We start from the raw sequence: 19,906 nt of genomic DNA, 5'->3' as shown, positions 1-19,906 counted from the left end.
AAAGGGAGTTCTGCTGGTGATTTTCCATTGATGCTTATATGTATAATGTGGGAGAACAAATAGGAAATGCTCACCTGCGGCCAGAGAAGAATGTTAAATATTAATAGACACAACACAGCTGCAGAATGACGTCACACACCAAAGGCCACCTCACCTGTGTCAGATAAAAGAGCATTTCAACATCAAACATTGAAATGCCACATCTAGTGCCCTTGAATGAAGTCAGCTTACTCATTTACATTTACAATCACCCTGTATCAAAGATTAACAGTTTTTGAATTCTTGCTGAAAACATTGTTTTTACAACTACTGCAGTTTTATTTTTCCTCTACCTAGTTTTTTTTTCACTCAAAATTTATTCAGCTCCAGCCATTTAACGTAAAAATGACATCCAACTTTTTTCGCAAATAATTTCAGTCTTAGTCTGTTTAATTTGTTTTATTTATTTTTAAAATTGTTTTTAATTAATTAAATATGATTATTTATGCCACCATGACCAGGTCCTGGGAATTAAATAATTTTATTCAATGCTAAATAAATATATTAGTATTGTTATTTTTATACATTTCATATTTAGCATTCAAAATCTAACCAACAAGCACAGCAATATTTGAATACTAAATAATGGTTGGCCTATATCAAACATTCACATTCCATGATTTTTTTCTTGAAAAAAAGTCACAATTTATTCATGGAAAGTGAACAATATATTACTGTTTGCAAACTGGCATCTTTTTCCTATATAGTGCTATATACGACGTATCAGCCATTTTATAGCCTGAATTTGTATTGTACACTTTCATTCCTAAATTATGTAGTGCACTACTTTCTACCCATAATGCATAATCTTTTTTGTAGTGCCCAAGGATTTGGTAATTTTGGGATAACCCCGAACAAAAGGAAAGACCCAGCTTTCATTAGTAATAAGTATGTTTATTCTGGCTCTCATAGAATTGTCCTGGTTTATGCTGAAATGCTGACATCTACAACATTGAGTGTGGATTCATAAAGCACGTTGCTGGAGACCAGTGTTGCACTGAACAGCAAACATGCATGATTTCACTGCCCTGTAGTGAGGAGAAGCAGAATAAATACCTGCTGAGAGACAAGATCACACTGACACTCAGTAGCATATACCCATTTACAGTGAAGAGCTCATGTCAACTGCACATCTGAATAAAAAGATGATTCAATTTTGTTCTGCTGAAACAGTTTCATTTAAGAATGAATTTGTGGATGGATATAGTAGTGAAAAGATAATAATATACAGGCGAGGAACATGTTCACATCACAAGTGTCTTTTTTTAAAACAAAACCCTCAAAATCTTTTTGTTTTTAAGAGATTTTAAAGAGGCAGGCCTCACTTTTAGCTACTGAAATGGAATTGCTATTTGTATGGTATAATAATCTTGCATTTTTGTTGTTCAAGAAATAGAAATACTATACTGTATTAATGTTCAATACTTACTCTGATAAAGAAATCGATAAATACTTGAAGAGAAAAAAAAATCAGAATATTAAAAATTATATTAAAAAACATTCTATACACCATTTTTTTTTTTGCATCGAAATATACAGCAAATTGGCTAAATAAAGCAAAAAATATTGCTTTTGTGGAAGTTAGCATTGTGCATTTGTGCCTAATATCATTCTTTACACGATTATGCTCTAAAACATCTCAGGCTTAAGTTTGGCTTAATGACGGAGTGTATTTGTGGCTTAGTTCTGGTGCTTTGTTGGAAGATTACAGACATAGAGTGAAGGTGGACAGGCTGTGTGGGTCTCAAGAGGAACTGAGGCCGGAATCGGACTCCCCGTTGGCCTCCTGGGCTTTTCCTGCACACGGACTGGAGGAGCAGGGAATGCTGTAGGAGGAGCAGGCACATGTTTGAATGACCTTCTTGAGACTTCCGCCCTGTTCCTCTACCTTGAAGATGTTTGGCTGCTCGAGTTTGTCATCACAGATTCTGTGGACAAAGAAATGGTGCAAAACATTTTTTTAGCTGTGGGTCAATCTAAAGGAAAGGAGTTTTCAGTGTTTTATGATAAGCATCTCCATATTTGTGCCATATCATGCTTTCTGCTACAGACCTTGGAGTAGAGATAATATTTAATATGACAAATGAAAAGGAAGCCTTGAGCATTACAAGTATAGTCTGTACAACAAACAAAATGAAAAGTCTTTGTTGGGCAAAAAACAACTCCTGAAAACATGGAAATTATGACAGTTTATGATATAGGACAGTGAGACAGGTTAAACAGACTGTGATTGTACCCCATAGCCTCATTTTCATCCATATCAAATTAAAGTTAACATGAACTGCTGTAACAACCTATTCTACTTCAGCAGTCTGAATGAAAAGGTTTCTTTCTGCAGAACACAAAAGCAGATATAATACTGAAGTAGTATGGAAAAAAATACTATGGATGTAAATGGCTACCATCAAAAAACAACATTCTTCAAAAACCTTCTTTTGTGTTCAGCAGAAGAAAGAAAGAAGTGGAGTTAAAATGACAGAATTATAATTTTTGAGTGAACTATCCCTCTAAGATAACCCATTACTATGCCTTCTTTTGTATATAAATTGTTTATATTAAGATCAGGGATATACACTTAAAAAAACATATATTTTGAATTTCACGTTGACTTTATGATGTCTCCTCTCACAAAGGTCATTACATTAAAAACAAGCCTCGTTCTCTTTCAGAATAAACAAAAACAACAGCCTGAAAATCCAACCTCACTGCTTGGGACTTCTCACAGCTGAAAGAATCTTTAGATTCACAAGAACAGGATATTCATTAAATGTTTAGTCACCAGTGACAGAAAACATGATAGCATTTAAAGGATATCCATGGTAACTGGAACAACTTCATTAATTTATTTGTGCGTGGCACCTAAATATCTGTGACGAAGAAAGTCACAGTTGACATCAACAAGCCTTCTACCACGATGTTTCTACCATCATGGTGTTAGATGATATATGTGTGATTAAGAGCATTATGCATACTGATGGGCTCTTTTCCGTTGGCTCTTGGAAGATTTATGTTTATGTTCTTCATTATCCATTACAAATGACATGCCAAAACATGTTCAGTAAGCACTCAGCTATTAAAAATATATCCCATATGTAACCCCAAGGAATAAAACATAATTTATTAATGAAAAAGGAGTCATCCATTCTAAATGTGTGGGAAAAGCACTCATCACAATTTATAATCTTCTATAATAACTCTAACATCATTATAATAACAGACGATATTCAAATATAATTGGGTTTACTTTGCACAGCAAATACGTTTAGAGTGAGATCATTCATATGTAGATAAATGCAGATCTGACATGTCTTTATCAAGATCTTCAATCATGCTGGTTTCAGAGCAGAAGCCATCCATTTATTCATTTATTTATCCTTCAATGATTAAGTCATTGAGGCCCACGCAGGGGATTCATGCACTGTTAACGTGGCTAGTACTGAAAAATTCACAGTGGAAATAAAACAAATGCACATCTGCACTTTAATTTGTGTAATATGGCTTCTGGGAGGGAAACTAGGCCACCCATATAAAGAGGAAGTCTCGAATGCTCAGAATGATGTAACATGCAGCTGAACCTCAACCCAGTGCTGAATCAATTGAATAAGAGCTACTCAAAAACAAATTTCCACAGTTTTACTGCCTCACATCATCGCTGTTAAACAATACGGTTCTCTTGGTGCTAGTCAGTGAGAATGATAAGTCAGGAAGCAGCCAAATGCCAATTAAAAGACTATTTGGTAGTAATACGTTATTATTGTATATAATTAAGGATGTAACGATTCACTCAACTCACACAACACTTCATATAGGCAAAGGCTACCCGTCACCCTACTGTGGCGGAAGGAACACGGAGCCGAGGATAATCGGAAAAGTCTTTATTAATCCAACACGGGGTAAAGCCAACATGGAAAACAGGAGGAAGACACAGGTTACTGGTAGACCCAACAAAACTGAACTGAAAGGACAAGGCTTATAGAGACAGGATAACGAGGAACAGACAGGTGCAGGGAATCAATTAATAATCAAACTAAACAAGGACAGGAAACTGACCAAATAAGGTAAAACAGGAACTGAAACACATGACAAAACAAATCCAATCCTGACATATTGCCCCCCTCCCAGAAGGTGCGTCCTCACACCGTAGGCAACAGGAGGAGGCATAGGTGGGAGCTTGGGAGGAGGCTCTGGTGGAGGACTGACCCCCAGGAGGGGGCCGGCAGACATAGACAACGGAGGGAGGAGCCAGAGAGGAGACGATGGAGGAAGGAGCCAGGAGGAGCTTTGAGCAGGAGGAGTCCAGCTGGACCCAGGCCACAGCCATTATGAAGGCCCAAGGTGGAGCCGATGGTGGGAGGAGCCATAGAGGAATAGCTGCCGACTCCAGGGGGCCGACCAAAAGCGGCGGAGCAGGTGGAGCCCAAGGCAAAGACGGACAGCCAACGAGCCGGGGGGGATGCCGAGGATATGGGGGGCCAGTGTGGAGCCGAGGGCTCTGGCGACCGACGCGGAGATCCAGAGATCCGCGGCAGAGCCAGAGCAACTGAGGACCAAGGTGAAGATGAGGGGATGAAGGAGCCTAATGGAACCAGAGGGACGAGACAAAGCCAGAGGAGTCCCAAGGCGCAGAATGGTCAAAACCAGACCAAGGTGGAGCCGGAGGGACGAGGGAGCCAGGTGGAGCTGATGGATCGATGGTTGATGGCGGAGGCGAGGGAGCCGAGGTGGAGCCGTTGAGACCACGGGCCGAGGCTGAGTCCGGGCCTCGGAGGCTGGAGGTGAGGGATGGATGGGACCAGAGGAGACGATAGAGAGAGGAGAGGGGGCAGTTCAATTTCCAGTTCTGGTTCCCAGTCTGTAAGATCCACCTCCTCATTTTGGCCCTTTTAACACTCCATATTCAGCTGACCCTCAGCCGCGATGCAGGGGGCGGAACTCCACTCCGCACTCACACCGTCCACAGCTCTCTCCCTTGCGCTGGGCACTGTAGCCAGCTCTCGCACCTGGTCTGACGGGTTGGGCTCTGGCTCTCCGTCATCGGTGGGCTTATGCTCCGTACCGTGGGGAGATGGTGGGCTGGGCTCTGGGTCGGGAGTGCCACTGGCAATCAATCCCCGGGAACAGGTGGGGAACGGAGATCCATTTCTCGCCAGTGTCCACTCCACAAATGCGGCGAACTCCGCTCGAGGGCCATCTTCGGACGACGGTGCTCTGCACGCGGTGTTGAGGCTGGCATCATAGAACGTGCAGAGCGCATCATCCGGATAGGTGGCGAGATGGGCCACAGCCAGAAACAGTCTGGTATAACCCTCAAACGAATTTTCCCCCTGCTCCAGCAGGAGGAGGATGAATTTGGGGTGAAGGGAGGGATCCATGAGAGCACACAACGGAAACAAAAAGACTGAGAAAAAACCGGTAAACAAACGGAGGGTAGACAAACAGAATAAAATGTTGTAGGCCTGGTCTTCTGTCACACTACTGTGCCGGAAGGAACATGGAACCGAGGATAATCAGAAAAGTCTTTATTAAGCCAACACACCGGTAACTCCAACATGGAAACCAGAAGGAAGCCACACATGTTACTAGTAGACCGGACAAAACTAAACTGAAAGGACAAGACTTATAAAGACTGCATAACGAGGAACAGACAGGTGCAGGGAATCAATTAGTAATCAAACTAAACAAGGACAGGAAACAGACCAAGTAAGGTAAAACAGGAACTGAAACACATGACAAAACAAGTCTAATCCTGACACTACCTGTGCTCTTTCCATTCAAAATTAGAGGCACCCACTGCATTTGAATCACAGTCCAAAGATGCTGAATACATGCAGCATGAGCAGCTGCTTAAATATGAATTAAACAGAGATGAGATGAAAAGAAAATTTCATCTAAACATTTCTAAAGACAGTCAGTTCCCCTCAGAGATAACTTCATAAAAACTCCCACCCCCAAATGTATCACGATTCATTTAACATCTCAACTGATTTGAATCGTCATATATTTGTATCTATTTTCATCCGGCAAATGTCTATATATAACATCCCTATATATAATTATTGTATACATATATAGTAGGGGTGCACGATAAATAACGGCCGATAATTAATGCGCATCTTGTCAGTAAAGCCGGTTTTACTGACAAGCTGTGCAAATCCACGCTGATAATGAATGTGGATTTGCGCAACTTGTCAGTTAACAACAGCTCTGTGTAGTAACAGCTGCTCTATGTGAAATCAAGCACCTGATGGAATTTACTGCTGATTAGAGAACCGGCTTAAATGACGAGATGCGCATTAATTATCGGCCGATATTTATTGTGCACCCCTAATGTATAGAAAGTACATATTTAAGCAATGTGTGTGTGTGTGTGTACATATATGAAGAATATTGATTTAAAAATGAATTCAAAATTGCAAAGAAAATAATTAACACAAAATAAATGACATACTAAAACTAAACAAAAAAATAAAATCATACAGGTTTGGAGTGAGCAGAGGTAAGTACATGATGACAGACTTTTCATTTTTGGCTGAATTATTCCTTTAAATTTCAATAAACAGGAACAGAGTTTCTCTAAGCAGGTCTTGAGGGTTTTACTACAGTAGAGAAGGAACAAAAATACAGAACAAATATTAGCTGAACTGTCAGAAACTGCAAAAAAAAAAAAAAAAAAAAAAAAAACCAGCAAACAGCATGTTATGTAAATATCTGTCAGTGCTTGACAGGCCTCAGAACTGGTTTTACTGGATACATTTTACAGCTAAATTTTTTCCACATACATACACAGTGATATTTACACAGTCAGAGGTTATGTCTGATTGTAACTAATTGAAAAGTGCATATATGACATAAAGTGCATTACATAAACACAGAACATCGCTGATTAGATTAACCTTTACCCAGAATCAGGGAAAAGCCATAAAGCACAACGTCATTTATACAGAAATGCATGCACGATCATTGATGATGTTGAAAGAGTCAACATGGCAGTCAAATTATGTATGACAACATCTTTATGACTTTGCTGCTGTACCTTTATGACTAGCTAATTTGGTTTTCACAAGTGAAAAGTTCAACAATATATTGTCAATATGTAGTGCAAGTAAACATTTAATCAATATTCTCAGCCCTACTAAAGACTGCTGTTGGAGGAACTGTACAGAAAGACAAATTATAGCCCACCTGTCATATATGAGGCCATCAATGCCCTGTTCCCTCAACTTCATCCTGTTCTCATGGTCGTTGTTATAGTCGCCCCAGCAGAAGACCACCAACCCTTTAGACTGAGCCTCTCTGATGAACTCCATGTTTCGCAAGAGCTCATCAGTGTGAGCGCTGATTCCCTGTGAACACAAAAAAAAGTCTTTATTTAGTCTTTGTCATGAAATTTGACATGCCACAGTTTGATGCTCCAAACTGGCTGTCTCTGTCTCTTAAGTATCAACAGCTGTGCTGTCACACTATCGTTCTCTTACCAGTATGTTCTCACTCTGAGCAAAGCTCATGGCGATCTTAGTGCTCTGACAGCGGATGTCCATGAGTTCAGGGTAGAGGTCTGTCACTCCTTGGGTCAGAAACAGGATGGGGTATTTGTTCTGTTTTTGCCTCACCCTGAAGAAGACAACAACATTTATTTAAACTTAAAAACAACATCAAGGTTGACTATTTACTTCCTTAAATAAATAGTTCTCCCAGAAAAGGAAATTGGCTAAAAATTTACTCACATTCAGGCCATCCAAGATATAGTTGTGTATTTCTTCATCGGAACAGATCTCTTGATCTCTTGCTCACCAGTGGATCCACTGCAGTGAATGGGTGCCATCAGAATGAGAGTCCAAACAGCTGATAAAAACATCATAATAATCCACAAGCAATCCACACCACTCCAGTCCATCAGTTAATGTCTTGTGAAGGGAAAAATCCATAATCCATAATAATGCTTCCTCCACATCAAAATCCACCAACATATTTGTTAAGAAATGAGTAAACGGTGCTTGATTTTTGCATATTTCTCTCCTGATTCAGACTAGATGACTTTTTCACTGGAGGAAGCAATATTATAGATTATGGACTTGTATTTAAGTTTGAAGCAACAGTTTGAAGATAAAAACATCTTGATGATTAATCTTGATGTTTGTGCAGCTTTTCGCTTTATGACATTAACTGATGGACTGGACTGGTGTGGATTACTTGTGGATTATTGTGATGTTTTTATCAGCTGTTTGGACTCTCATTTTGACGGCACCCATTCACTGCAGAGGATCCATTGGTGAGCAGTTGATGCAATGCTGTATTTCACAAACTTAAAAATCTACATCCTGGATGGCCTGAGGGTAAGTAAAATTTCAACCAATTTTCATTTCTAAGTGAACTATTTCTTTAATAAATGTCCCTGGACTTATTGTACATCTTAAAAAACATATTGTTGGTTTATACTGTGCTTAAATTGGCTGCTATAGTAAAAATATATATAACCTTAAACATCAGTGCATTTATAGAATATGCATGTGAACAAGGCTTTTACATTGTGCAAACATCAGGATCAAAACAAGAGAAGATTATTCTCCTATTGCCGGCGTTCTGCAGCACACAGGTGAGGATGATGTCCAAGAACTGATTCATGTTGAAGTAGGTGGAGAGTTTAGCATCCCAGGAGCCATCCTGTTTGGAGAAACAAATACAACGAGGGTGTTTCTCTCTGGTAACACTGAGATCAAACTAATGCACACATCACTTTAGGCAACACAAACCTTGAACTGAGAAATCCACTTCAGCTCAATGTTGAATCCCACATGATCTGGAACAGCCTGGAATATCTGGAACAAGTTATCAAATGAGATAAGAGGTTAACCAAGCAGTCCAGGTGGGCAATACAAGCAAACATCTATGAAAAAGTTACTTAAACTACTAAAAAAAATGTTATAATTCTTTTTTTTTTGTTCATGAGCTCAAAGTTTTATATGAAAAGATAAAGCTGTCATACCTGTGAAAGGGAAGGGAAAGGCTGGTGCTCATCTATATACTCCTCTTCATCCTGCAAGTCTAGACAAATCAACACCACACAAACAATCATCTTTTTCTATTCAACAGTTAACTGTTTATTTACAGCTCAACAGAGGCTTGGGTTTTAAGCCTTAAACCATACCGACCAGATATGAGATGAATAACAACACTGATTTACAGCTAAAAAGTATTTGAACTTTTTTCCCCCTCAAACTACAAAACTATCCCATTATGCAGTAAAAAAAAATTTTTTGTCATTAAATGTATTTAATGCACATCCTAAATGAACTAATGTAAGGTGAAATAGGCGTAAAACATTGTTTAACAAACTCAAAGCTAATGAATAGTCTGTCTTGAAAGATTTAATTCTTATCGCTAAATTTTGATTTTTGGAAACTGACTATTGCTCTCTATAGGTACACTGTTCTTCAACAAAACCTAAACAGACAAAACACTGCACATTAATCTGTCATTAAGGCCATCAACTAGTTTGACAAGTAGTTATATAATGATCTGCATTTGTATTTGTACTTTGTGATATAAATCAATCAAGTTCTACCTTTGTGGTCATGAATTTCCATGGCAGTTGTGTGGACGAGCTGACAAAGACAAACACATTGTGCGCACTCATCAATATCAGGATGGAGATAATTGCCTTTCATTGATCAATAACAGTAAAAGAATGTGAAGTAAGTCTTACTTTTAAAAGCTGAAGTTGATCAAACGTAAGATCCTTGACAGGAACTTCAAACAATACCATTGAGTTCTTGTCATTTTTCTATAAAAGGACACAAGAAATGTAAAGCACAAAGGAGATTTTCCTTCTTCCTTTTGTATTGCAGTTTTAATCAGAGCTTATGACTGTTCAAGTCTGAATTTGAAAGGTTTAAGTAGGAAGTCTTCAAATGGAGTGAAAACAAAAGCTACACTGAAGTTCAAATAGTGACTTTTCACTTTCAAGTTATTGGAGCCAAATGTGAATTTTACCTTTTTAATAGAAATGCAGCAGGTGAGATCGTGGTACACGATTGGAACTAAATCTTTAGAGAGATGAACATCAAACTCTACATAAGCAGCTCCCTGTGGGAAAATAAATATAAATGCATTAGCCTTACATTTCATATAACAAAACTTAACGTATTTGTGATTTAGTTCCATTCTTTATTTAGACTCACATGGTTGGCCGCACTTAGAAATGAGGCAATTGTGTTTTCCCTGATCTTGTGATGTCTGAAATAAGAGAATCATATTGTCATTCAGCAATATATTTATTTCTGTTAAACAAGCACTTCTCTCTCAAACTCTGTTCATGCAGCAACCCTCAGGTGTGCCTGTTGTGTTTTCCTTCTTACAGTTTTTTACAGGCTGTGCAAAAATTCAAGAGTCAATACTCACCTTGAAACACCTGAAAAGCAACATTTGTTAAAACGTAAAAAAAAAAAAGGACAATATTTTTTTTACTTACAAATTCTCAGGGGATCTGATTGGATTTTACTATTGTGAAATAGTTATTGTAACTATATTAATTAAATAATCATGACAATAAAGCACAAAATCTTAAGTGGACAGACTCAGGATTATTTGGTAAAACATTAAGTTTACATACTCATGACTATTTGGTGCTGCATGGCGACATGCCGATCATCTACACTGTTGCTACTCACTTAGGAGCAAGTGTGCTTCCTGCTCCTCTGTGTCCAACATCCAAAGCGCTCCTTTTCTTCCAGTATTTGGTAAAAGACTGCCTCATGTCACACTGAAAGCCTTGGATAGGTCGTGTCACCAAGTAATCCACTAAAATCACATCAAGAATAAAAGCATTTACTTTAGTCAATACTTAAGCTTTTACTTTAGTGAAGTCAACACTTAATGCTTAAGGCTACGTTTACACAAAAGCTCAACTTTTGCTATGTCGTTGACATTTACACTACCCCAACGTTTTCATCCGTTGAAAACGGAGACTATAAACGCTGTTTTAAAATGAAAACACACTAGTGTAAATGTAGCATACATTTAATTAAATTAGCACATCAATAAATGAATGGTATCAAAATCATATTATCTAGCTACTTAGCAACAATGCAAGCTGAGTGGATCTTGCCAACATGAGATACTTTACCCTTTATTTACATAGTCAGTCTGTGATGTGTTTACAGAGGCAAATGTTGTGTGCATGCAGTGGAAGAACAGAAACCATCATGGGCGGCAGGAATGTGCTTTAGTTTTATGGTGTACAAATGAGATGTTTAGACTTTGAACATCAGTGCATTGTGGTACTGATTATACCTCTAACTTTTCCAATTGTCTGTCTGGCATTTCGGCTCATGATGGGTAGTGTGACCACACCCTGATCTTTGCCACTCTCCACAAAAGAAGATGACAAGAGGCATGCGGTACCAACGTGGCCTGGATGGACATCACCCTGAACCACGGTCTCACTCAGGTCCTCCTAAACAACAATGATGTGACATAACAGCCGTAAGTCACCAACAGGATTCATGCAAAATTAATGTAAAAAAATAAAAATACAAACTCCATCAAAATGCTTTGTGATGCAGTTGTGGTCAAAATCTTCCTATTAAACAATACCAAAGATTTCCGTACCTCAAAGAACTCAAAGGTGAGCTCTAGGTTGTCTGGGTCCATGGTGTGAATACTGTATTCAGTCCACTGGGAGGGTTCAAGGGCGTATCCACATTCTGGCTGGGAATGACGAGACTTATATCCGCTGTCACTGATCATACTGATCTCCAGCGTAGTGCTCATCTTGTGCCGTGATGAAGGGCTTTCCTCTTCATCCTCCTCAAAACCTTCCAGCGTCAGCTTCAATCTAAAGCAGCCATTGATTGGATGAATTATATTTTAGCATTTTCTTTAAAATCAGGCATCGAACAGTGTAATGTGAATTTAAAAAGAGAAATGTTAAGTTTAGTACGTGGGCTAGAAGAAAATATAGCGTTTGAATTGGAAATATAAGCCCTACTAAACTGCTTGCAATATTTTGCATTCCTACCATTAATTAACAGATCAATTTGACTAGTAATTATTTATTTTATAGAACTGATTTCTAATTATCTTTATGAATAAATGTGACTGACTAACCTTGAGAAAAGTTTTCTAAGAGTTAAATATGTATTCTGTGAAGGATATTACCTGAAGCGTGATTTCTTAAATTTTTTCTTAGTAATAGATACTGGAGGTTTAACAGAGTAATGAAGCCTGAGACGAATTTCTGTCTGGCACGTCAGCCAGCCAGAGTCCACACACTCAATGCCACCTGCAGATTTCATTTGCATATTAAAGTAAGATGACATGATATTGTTTTGTATTGCAATAAAACTGTTCATTAGTTTTAATGATCAAACTTACTATGGATTCCAAAATGTCCATCGTCAATCACAAACTCTGGTTCTGCGAGAAATAACCAAATTTAATATGGAAGGTCAACCGCTCCTGCTACACATCTACAAAAGTTAAGAGGTACCAGTACAGAGCAAACACATTTTCCACTGCTGGCATGAGACATACATTTTCTGATTTGTTCTTAAACTATCAAATTATACACATAAATAAGTGTTCAGTTTGCTCTGTACTGGCTGGTGCTCTACACTTTTGTAGCCTGTATATTATAGAATTTAAGAGTAGCACTAGAGATAATTATAAAAGGTTTACTACTTGGTTGCCAAAAGTTAATAAACAATAATCAAAATGCATAATTCAGCAAGTGTTACCATGCAAGCAAATTGTTTTGTGGCAACACAAGCACAAAGAAATTCTGACAAACTTTTAAGGAACATAACACATAACATCTGGACCAAACGTTACATGATTAAAATGATGGACCCTGCCTAGCAAAAACAAAACAAAACAAAACAAAAAAAGTATAGATGCCCTTAAAATATATTATTTTGCATAGTGTGTTAAATGCATGTGTGTTAAATGTGCGTTGTACATGTAAATAAAGATGTGTTAAATGCATGTGTGCATTAATAATCAACTCAAAATAATATAAGCAATTATTTAACAAAAAAATAAATAAAGGAGTGTTTAATGCATGTGTTCTTCACATGGTTTAAATATAAAAATTAACTCAAAATAATTAATAGAATTATTCAAAAAACGTGCGTTGTGCAATATGCATCCGAATAATGTGTGATTTAAAATAATTTTTTAACATGTAGTTAAGCAATTATAAAAAAAAAAAAAAAAAAAAAAAAAAAAAAAAAATGTAATAATTGAACTCAAAATTTTAAAGCGGCTAAGTTAGGAGAAGGCAAAAGAAAAAAAAGCATTGCTTGTCAACCCAAGAATGCGCCAGTGAAAACTGCTTCGCTCTATTTGTCTATGAGGAGTAATAGCCCACTAAATGTTATGGTTTCTAATAATTAGGTTCCATTAGATTCCCTTAAGTGGCTTTTATTGACATTACATCTGTCCATGACAAATTACATTAAAATCAACATAACAGACAACATGAAATCAAAATTTACTATTTTCTTTAAAACATGCATCAATACTTCATGCACAATAAGACCATATGCATTTTTTTATATAGTAAATAGGGTTATTTACTTTCAAAAATAAATGTTGCTGGTCTTAATGTGCATGATTCATTGATGTATTTTCTCAAGAAAATAATGTGGGCAGGGGAAAATAATATTAACCAACAACAATCATGGCCACTGTAAGAGCCAGTGTTCTGAGAGGTAAAATCAAGTCCACATCACATTACTTTCCACTAGTTTCACACATCATATTTCAAACTTGAAATGTGTTGTGAATGATTCATGTTGTCTTTAAAAAGCTGAAGTCAGCATGTATTGATAACATACGCCTAGAGTTAAACGGGACAAACTGATCTGAATGTAATAGAAATGACAAAAGGAGCCTACGGGTTGCATTGGACACTCAAACGTGTGGACTATTCTGGGATCAGATACCTGAGGGACTCAATGAGCGTGGCAGCTGATGGGTCTCCCATCTACTGACTATGACTTGACATGGCCCACCTGCATTCTGTAATTCCAAATGGGGGTTATGATTATGGACAGATTTTGGAAAAACAAAGACCACTTTGGCCATTCAAACCAAAGTCTCACTCCCGAAAAAAGAATATGAGATATAGTCACCACTTTCTGCCAGCCAGCCAGTTGGATGACATCTGAAAAGTGGACTGATTAGTCAGAAGAAACACATTGGCATTTTTCACAGTGTTTAACTAGAGATCTCCAGGTTATTTATATATGTAAAAAAACTTTGAAATCCCTTGTACTTACCATCTTAAAGTAAGATTAATTTTGCGCTAATACTTCCCTAACCATGAATTCCTGTTTCGAAATTCTTAATTCTTAGTGAAAATATTGCCACTATAAATTCAAAAAGAATATTTCTTTTCATATTTCCATGAGATAACAGCTAAAGTGTAAATATTATGTATGAAGGACACAGCATGTTAGGAGGGGCTCACAGGAAGCCTGTTCCAGGAATGTCATTCTCCAAGAAAAACAAAAACAAAAAACTACCCAGAACTGAGTGGAGTTCAGCTAAAATGAGATTAACAGCTGTGAGGAGAATGACCTGGAAATCCCACACACACTCACACAGAAGGATTTCGACAGCTTAAAGACTATTACATTTAATTACATGTACCCTAAGAAATAAAGATGATTAAATGAAAGCCCTTGAGGAATGTTTGAAAAAGACATAACCCACATATCCCACATGTGAAAGAACTCTCTAAAGAAAATCTACAGTCATACATGTATAATAAAACAGCTGGACATACTCAAGAAAATCACACATGTATTTCACAAACAATAGATAATGCATAGATTCTGATATGCCTTTAAGAGGCCATTCACACAGAACAGATTTTTATATTTCATTGTGCTGTTTTTCCATCGTTTTTCTATGTAAACACAAGCTAGAACGACATGTTTGACCGATTGTGATCGTGTCTCTTTAAAGCGTCTCAAATGACACGGCGCTCAGGTTCAAGAAGTTCAACTTAAAAAAAAAAAAAAAAAAACATCTCGAGGCCTAGCCCTTTTTCCTCATTCCACGTCTCATGTTTCTGAATCTGTTCTGTGTGAATGGACCAGAAATAAACTAGTAATGAACAGAATTATAAACAACAACATCTAAAAATAAATATACAAGCTGAGACTGCCCTTTAGAGGTGTTGGCTAATCAATTCATCATTAGACCTTTAAAGATTAATGTGTGTGAACGTTCCAGGAGTCATGTTTGTTTACTAGGAAAAGAAATTCTCACCTTAGATTCTAAAATGAATCCCTTGAAATAGCGATATTTGGTTTCACCCCCTCTAGGAACCTGAACGGTTGCTCTCCACAGGGTGCTGGGGTGAGACCAGACACAGAAGACAAATATGTGGGTCATGGGTAACTGTGCTTTTGCTGGAAGGCAAGCATAAAATGGCATTGCACTTGTACCCATCCTCCTCTGCTGGCTGTAGGGTCACGGCTTTTTGATGACACCAGCTGCCCAGGGTTTCACAACTGCCAACCACTGCAATCACTTCACCTGATAAAGAAACATAATAGTTTATTTCTCTCTTTTGTGCTAAGCAAAAGAATGTGTCTCCAGGTGATACAGAAGAAATATTACATTCTTTTCAACACTAACATATTTAAGTATCATATGTCAACATTTGCCATACAATAAATACAGACACGGGTTGTATTCTTTGTAATACGTTTCTCTAATAACATTAGCACATTATTAAATTATTTAATTTATTTATTTAGATTAAATGCCACATCTATGGCAAAATCAGCAGTAATACAATATAATTGCAATACATTGTTCAACATAATTTAACAATTTTATCTTAACAACCAAAAGACAAAAATATACATATATACTTAAATCAACAATAATATCAAAGGTAATAATAACAATAATATTTAATTTTTTAATTTAATGCATATTAAAAAGTTATTTCAAGATAAACCTTTTTTAAAATGCCCATTAATATATTTTCTGAAAAAATAAAAAATAATTAAATAAAAAATAAAATTACTTTAATAAATGTCGGCATTTGTTAAAAATGCACAAACGATTACTGATCTATCTTGAAGTTAACATAAGCTTAACAACACTTATTATTAACTAAGCATTACTTTATTCAACCACATTTTACATTTCAATTGTCAACATTTTATAGATGCTTTATAACAACAAAGTTTAAAACAGTATCCAAACCAAGTGACTTAAAAATCTGAAATTGTCATTATTTTATTCAAGTTCAACGGGATGTTCTCAGTTCTATGAATAAAGCATCAATGTTGCAACTAAATTATCTCAAAATATTAAATCTATAGCACGTTGGTCAATCATAGTATCAGAACACACTCCAACAGTTCCAAAATGTCACATTTACATTATTTTAATTAGACTGTCTTGATTGTTTTTATTAATAAGAACTTTTAAAATTACACAATTAGAATTAAGTGGCTAAAAGAAAACCTTATGTCAAAAGATATGAACACATATTTCACAACTGAACTTCTGATTTATAATACAATAGTTGTTAATGACTTATTACGGAAAGTTACACACAGTGTTAATGTTTTATTTAATTCTTCTTCTTACCCATTGTTGTGGTCCCTCTCACTGTCAGAGTGACTTTAGTGCTGTCCATGACTGACACTCGGGCAGATGGAGAAGAGAATGAAGTGTGCTAAAACACAGAGGGTAAGAAACACATCTGATGGCCGGTGCAAAACAAATCCAAGCCAAGTTAACAGCATCAGCTGATCTGTGGTCTGATACCTGCCTGTAGAACTGCTGTGCACTTTTAAGAATCCGTTACATTATAAATGTATTTTAATGCGCCCTAAACATCAACACAAATATTTTCTACTACTGCTGGACGGAATATTAGAGAGGGAAATGATGGTATGGTAGATCCTTGACTCTTTTGATAAAACGCAACTGTTTGAGTGGAGGAAGCAAAATCAACACGGTCTGAACCGGCTGCAGCCGGTTACTGTCAGTAACAACAACACCCGGTATCCGAGTGTGTTGATCAAAACATAGTAAGTTTAGCTGCCTACATAGAAAACTTTGTTACGTTCTAAAAACGCTACCTAGATAGGGAGCCCACTAGGTTTTGAGACGCAGCCGGTTTTTGAGCGCGGTAAAGATAGTTTTAAGGGTCGATATTCGCCAGGCATTCGCTTACATTCGACACTCCTACAAAGATACCACATCCACAAAAATGATACAACAACAACTAATTGTTTTAACAATATGTAACAACTTTATATAGACATGAAAATGTTATTTAAAAACCTCCAGCGTAAAACGAAATGTTCAGCGTACATCCAGTGTCTAGTCCAGCCGATACAGTAATTTAAAGAATGATAAGGTGACAGTTACCTGAGTTTAAAAACAAATATCCATTCTCCAGTACCGGGAAACTTTAATCGCGCGCTGACGTGCCCATGTTTACATGCACGCGGATCTCTGCGAGCCCGGTAACGCGGCACTATTTACAGTGAACTATTTCTTAAAAGAAATTTATCGAGGCATTAGACTTAAAATTATTACGTATCTCAGTTATGTGAATCTATGTGCTGGTTGAAATAAATAATAATAATAATAATAAAAGATTTAAAATAGCGTTGAAAAGGTTACTTGAGGGAGGGCTCTTTGACTCCGCCTTCTCTGCGTTTTATGGACGCATGTGATTGGTGGAAGAAATGATTGACGTTCGATGGGCGAGGCTTCTTCCATGACGTACGTGTTGGGTGGAGTTTATCTGGGCAAGCGCTTGATATTAAATAAATTAATAACCAGGCATTATTAATTTTTTCCTTTTTAGCTGAACAGAATTCATGACATTATTATTTTTTTTTAACGATGGTAGGCTCTGCTTGTTAATTATATTAATGTGCGTTATAATACAGTGTTTCTGCTATAGAATTTTTTATATTGAGAGTATCCTTGCAGGAAAATAAATTCACTGGGTGAAATCACTGGGTGTGTGACCTTTAAACTTGAAAACACTGATAATTTTATAGCTCTCTGGAAGGGGTCAAAGGTCTCCTTACAGTTTTTCCATATATTAAAACTAATTCATTCCATAGCTGGTAAACAAATAAATAAATTAAGCAGATAAAGTTCATTTACTCAAAGAAACAAGGCAAGTGATATTTCTAATTAAAATTTAATAGTGTATGTGTGTGTGAAATTGAAAAGGTTAGAAAGGTCAGATGAACCTTGTAACCTGTAAAATGAGGATAACGGAGACTTTCATCAGAACTGGTTGCATAATGACGTGCCTCAGCAGCAGGACAGAACACAGTCTGGAACTCAGAAGTCAGTCAGGCACATGCATGTTTAACAAAAAGTTTATGAGTAATAGACAGAGTGAGAAAGTTCAGAACATCGTGATATGAATTCTGCAATGCAAAAGATAAACCATATCTTCAGTCATAAATTACTTTTGCTGTGTCCTTGATTTCTTTATGATGGATGTTTGCTGCCTTTTGTAGCTCTTCCTGTTCCTGTGTGAGCCATTGAGTGGTAAAATACAATTGGTCTTTTGAAAAGAGGGCTATTGCTCTGAATATGGTGAATGCTGGGTGCTTAGCACAACTGAAAGGATGAGACCGCAGGATTATAAATATTTAACGAGTCAGTCTCTTTCTCTCTTTTACCATGTTTTCACCCTCCCACTATTTGCCCTGTGTATGAGATATAGACAGATTAATGAATAAAGTGTGTCCAATTCACCCCTAAACGCATACAAAAGAAAAAAAATATATAATGAAGCTATTCAGAATGCAATTAGTACAACTGATGTTTTTCTTGGTTATTTACATGCTTGTATTTTCAAGAAAGGGAAAGAAGTGGGAACTCTGGACAACTTCTTTGTGTGGTCAACTGTGATAAAGAACGCGGAGTTCTACTTTTCAACATTTCAAGACTTCTTTCGGAAATATACTGGGAAATGTGATTAAGGGGTTTTCTGTCTGAATAAGCCTTTTAATACAAAGAATAGTATATGTGTGTGAAATTGAAAAGGTTAGAATGGTCAGATGAAACGATAACGGAGACACTGTTAAAACTTTTAATACAAAGAAAATTTCAAAGAAGTGCATGTATATATATTTTTTGCCTCTATTCAAAAAGTAATATGAAGAATCACAAAATATGAAATATTTAATATATTTAACAAAATTAGAATTTTGTTGTTTTTGTTTTGTTTTTAAACATCTAATTGGATTTTTATCCATTTATGTGCTTTTTATTAACTTTTTATTCTTATTTGTAGTTTTCTATTTTAAACAGTGCAAGATCTGTCTCTTATTTAAGTAATTATGGGCTATTCAATTGCAAGTAGTTAAATCTGGTGGGCATTCATATTTTTCAAGAAATAGAAATGCTTTGTGTTATATACACTATACCTTTCAAAAGATTCGGTTCAGTAAGCTTTTATTTTAAAGAAATTAATACTTTTATTCAGCAAGCAGTTGATTAAGAGTGACACTAAAGACTGCAGTAACGATGCTGAAAATTCACAGGGATAAAGTACATTTTAAAATATATTTAAATATTCAACAGTTATTTTAAATTGTAATAATATTTCACAATATTATACTGTATTTTTCCATCAAATATTTGCAGTCTTGGTGAACATAAACTTCTTTCTATATTTACGCATTTCTAAGAGGTGGTTGTGGTTCTAGTATAATGAAAATGTCAAAATCATGTATAAAAGACTTCAGATTGTGGAAGGAACAGCTCCACCTAGTGGAGCGATGGGTATATGGCACCCAATTCATGTGCTGCAGTGTAGCCTTTCCATTTATGCATACGTTTGCAACATTCATTC

General features: G+C 36.6%; 1 protein-coding gene across 4 annotated transcripts; it reads right to left on the bottom strand.

Annotated features, from left to right (window-relative positions):
• Positions 1-912: 912 nt before the first annotated feature.
• LOC109050125 (glycerophosphocholine phosphodiesterase GPCPD1-like) lies at positions 913-17,717 on the bottom strand. 4 transcript variants are annotated; one of them, XM_042778220.1, is made up of 20 exons: positions 17,446-17,713; positions 16,657-16,744; positions 15,495-15,585; positions 15,316-15,400; positions 13,983-14,058; positions 12,412-12,453; positions 12,196-12,319; positions 11,647-11,872; positions 11,329-11,491; positions 10,707-10,836; positions 10,218-10,272; positions 10,030-10,122; positions 9,743-9,820; positions 9,602-9,641; positions 9,023-9,081; positions 8,790-8,855; positions 8,564-8,700; positions 7,515-7,650; positions 7,222-7,382; positions 913-1,967 (listed from the first exon to the last, which is right to left on the bottom strand). In XM_042778220.1, exons 2-20 carry the CDS (start codon positions 16,703-16,705, stop codon positions 1,784-1,786), a joined length of 1,995 nt encoding a protein of 664 aa, XP_042634154.1. In that variant the 5' UTR covers positions 16,706-16,744; positions 17,446-17,713; the 3' UTR covers positions 913-1,783. The 4 variants fall into 4 exon arrangements, with proteins under 4 accessions (XP_042634154.1, XP_042634152.1, XP_042634153.1 ...); XM_042778218.1 differs by lacking the exons at positions 913-1,967; positions 17,446-17,713 and adding exons at positions 6,325-6,635; positions 16,837-17,225; XM_042778219.1 differs by lacking the exons at positions 913-1,967; positions 17,446-17,713 and adding exons at positions 6,325-6,635; positions 16,841-17,225.
• Between the last annotated feature and the right edge of the window lie 2,189 nt (positions 17,718-19,906).

Source organism: Cyprinus carpio, chromosome A20 (genome assembly GCF_018340385.1).
Source record: "Cyprinus carpio isolate SPL01 chromosome A20, ASM1834038v1, whole genome shotgun sequence".
Classification (NCBI taxonomy): Eukaryota; Metazoa; Chordata; class Actinopteri; order Cypriniformes; family Cyprinidae; genus Cyprinus; species Cyprinus carpio.
Note: the sequence above shows the minus strand (reverse complement) of the source record. Positions and strands in the feature narration are given on the sequence as shown.

Excerpts from the sequence above, each read along its gene's own strand:
- LOC109050125 (XM_042778217.1), bottom strand. The coding sequence starts at position 16,705 with ATGGACAGCACTAAAGTCACTCTGACAGTGAGAGGGACCACAACAATG. Across the intron at positions 7,651-8,563 it reads GATCCTGATGTTTGCACAAT|GGTGAGGCAAAAACAGAACA; the intron begins GTAAAAGCCTTG and ends TGTCTTCTTCAG. Across the intron at positions 6,636-7,221 it reads GATGGCCTCATATATGACAG|TAAAACCCTCAAGACCTGCT; the intron begins GTGGGCTATAAT and ends TCTCTACTGTAG.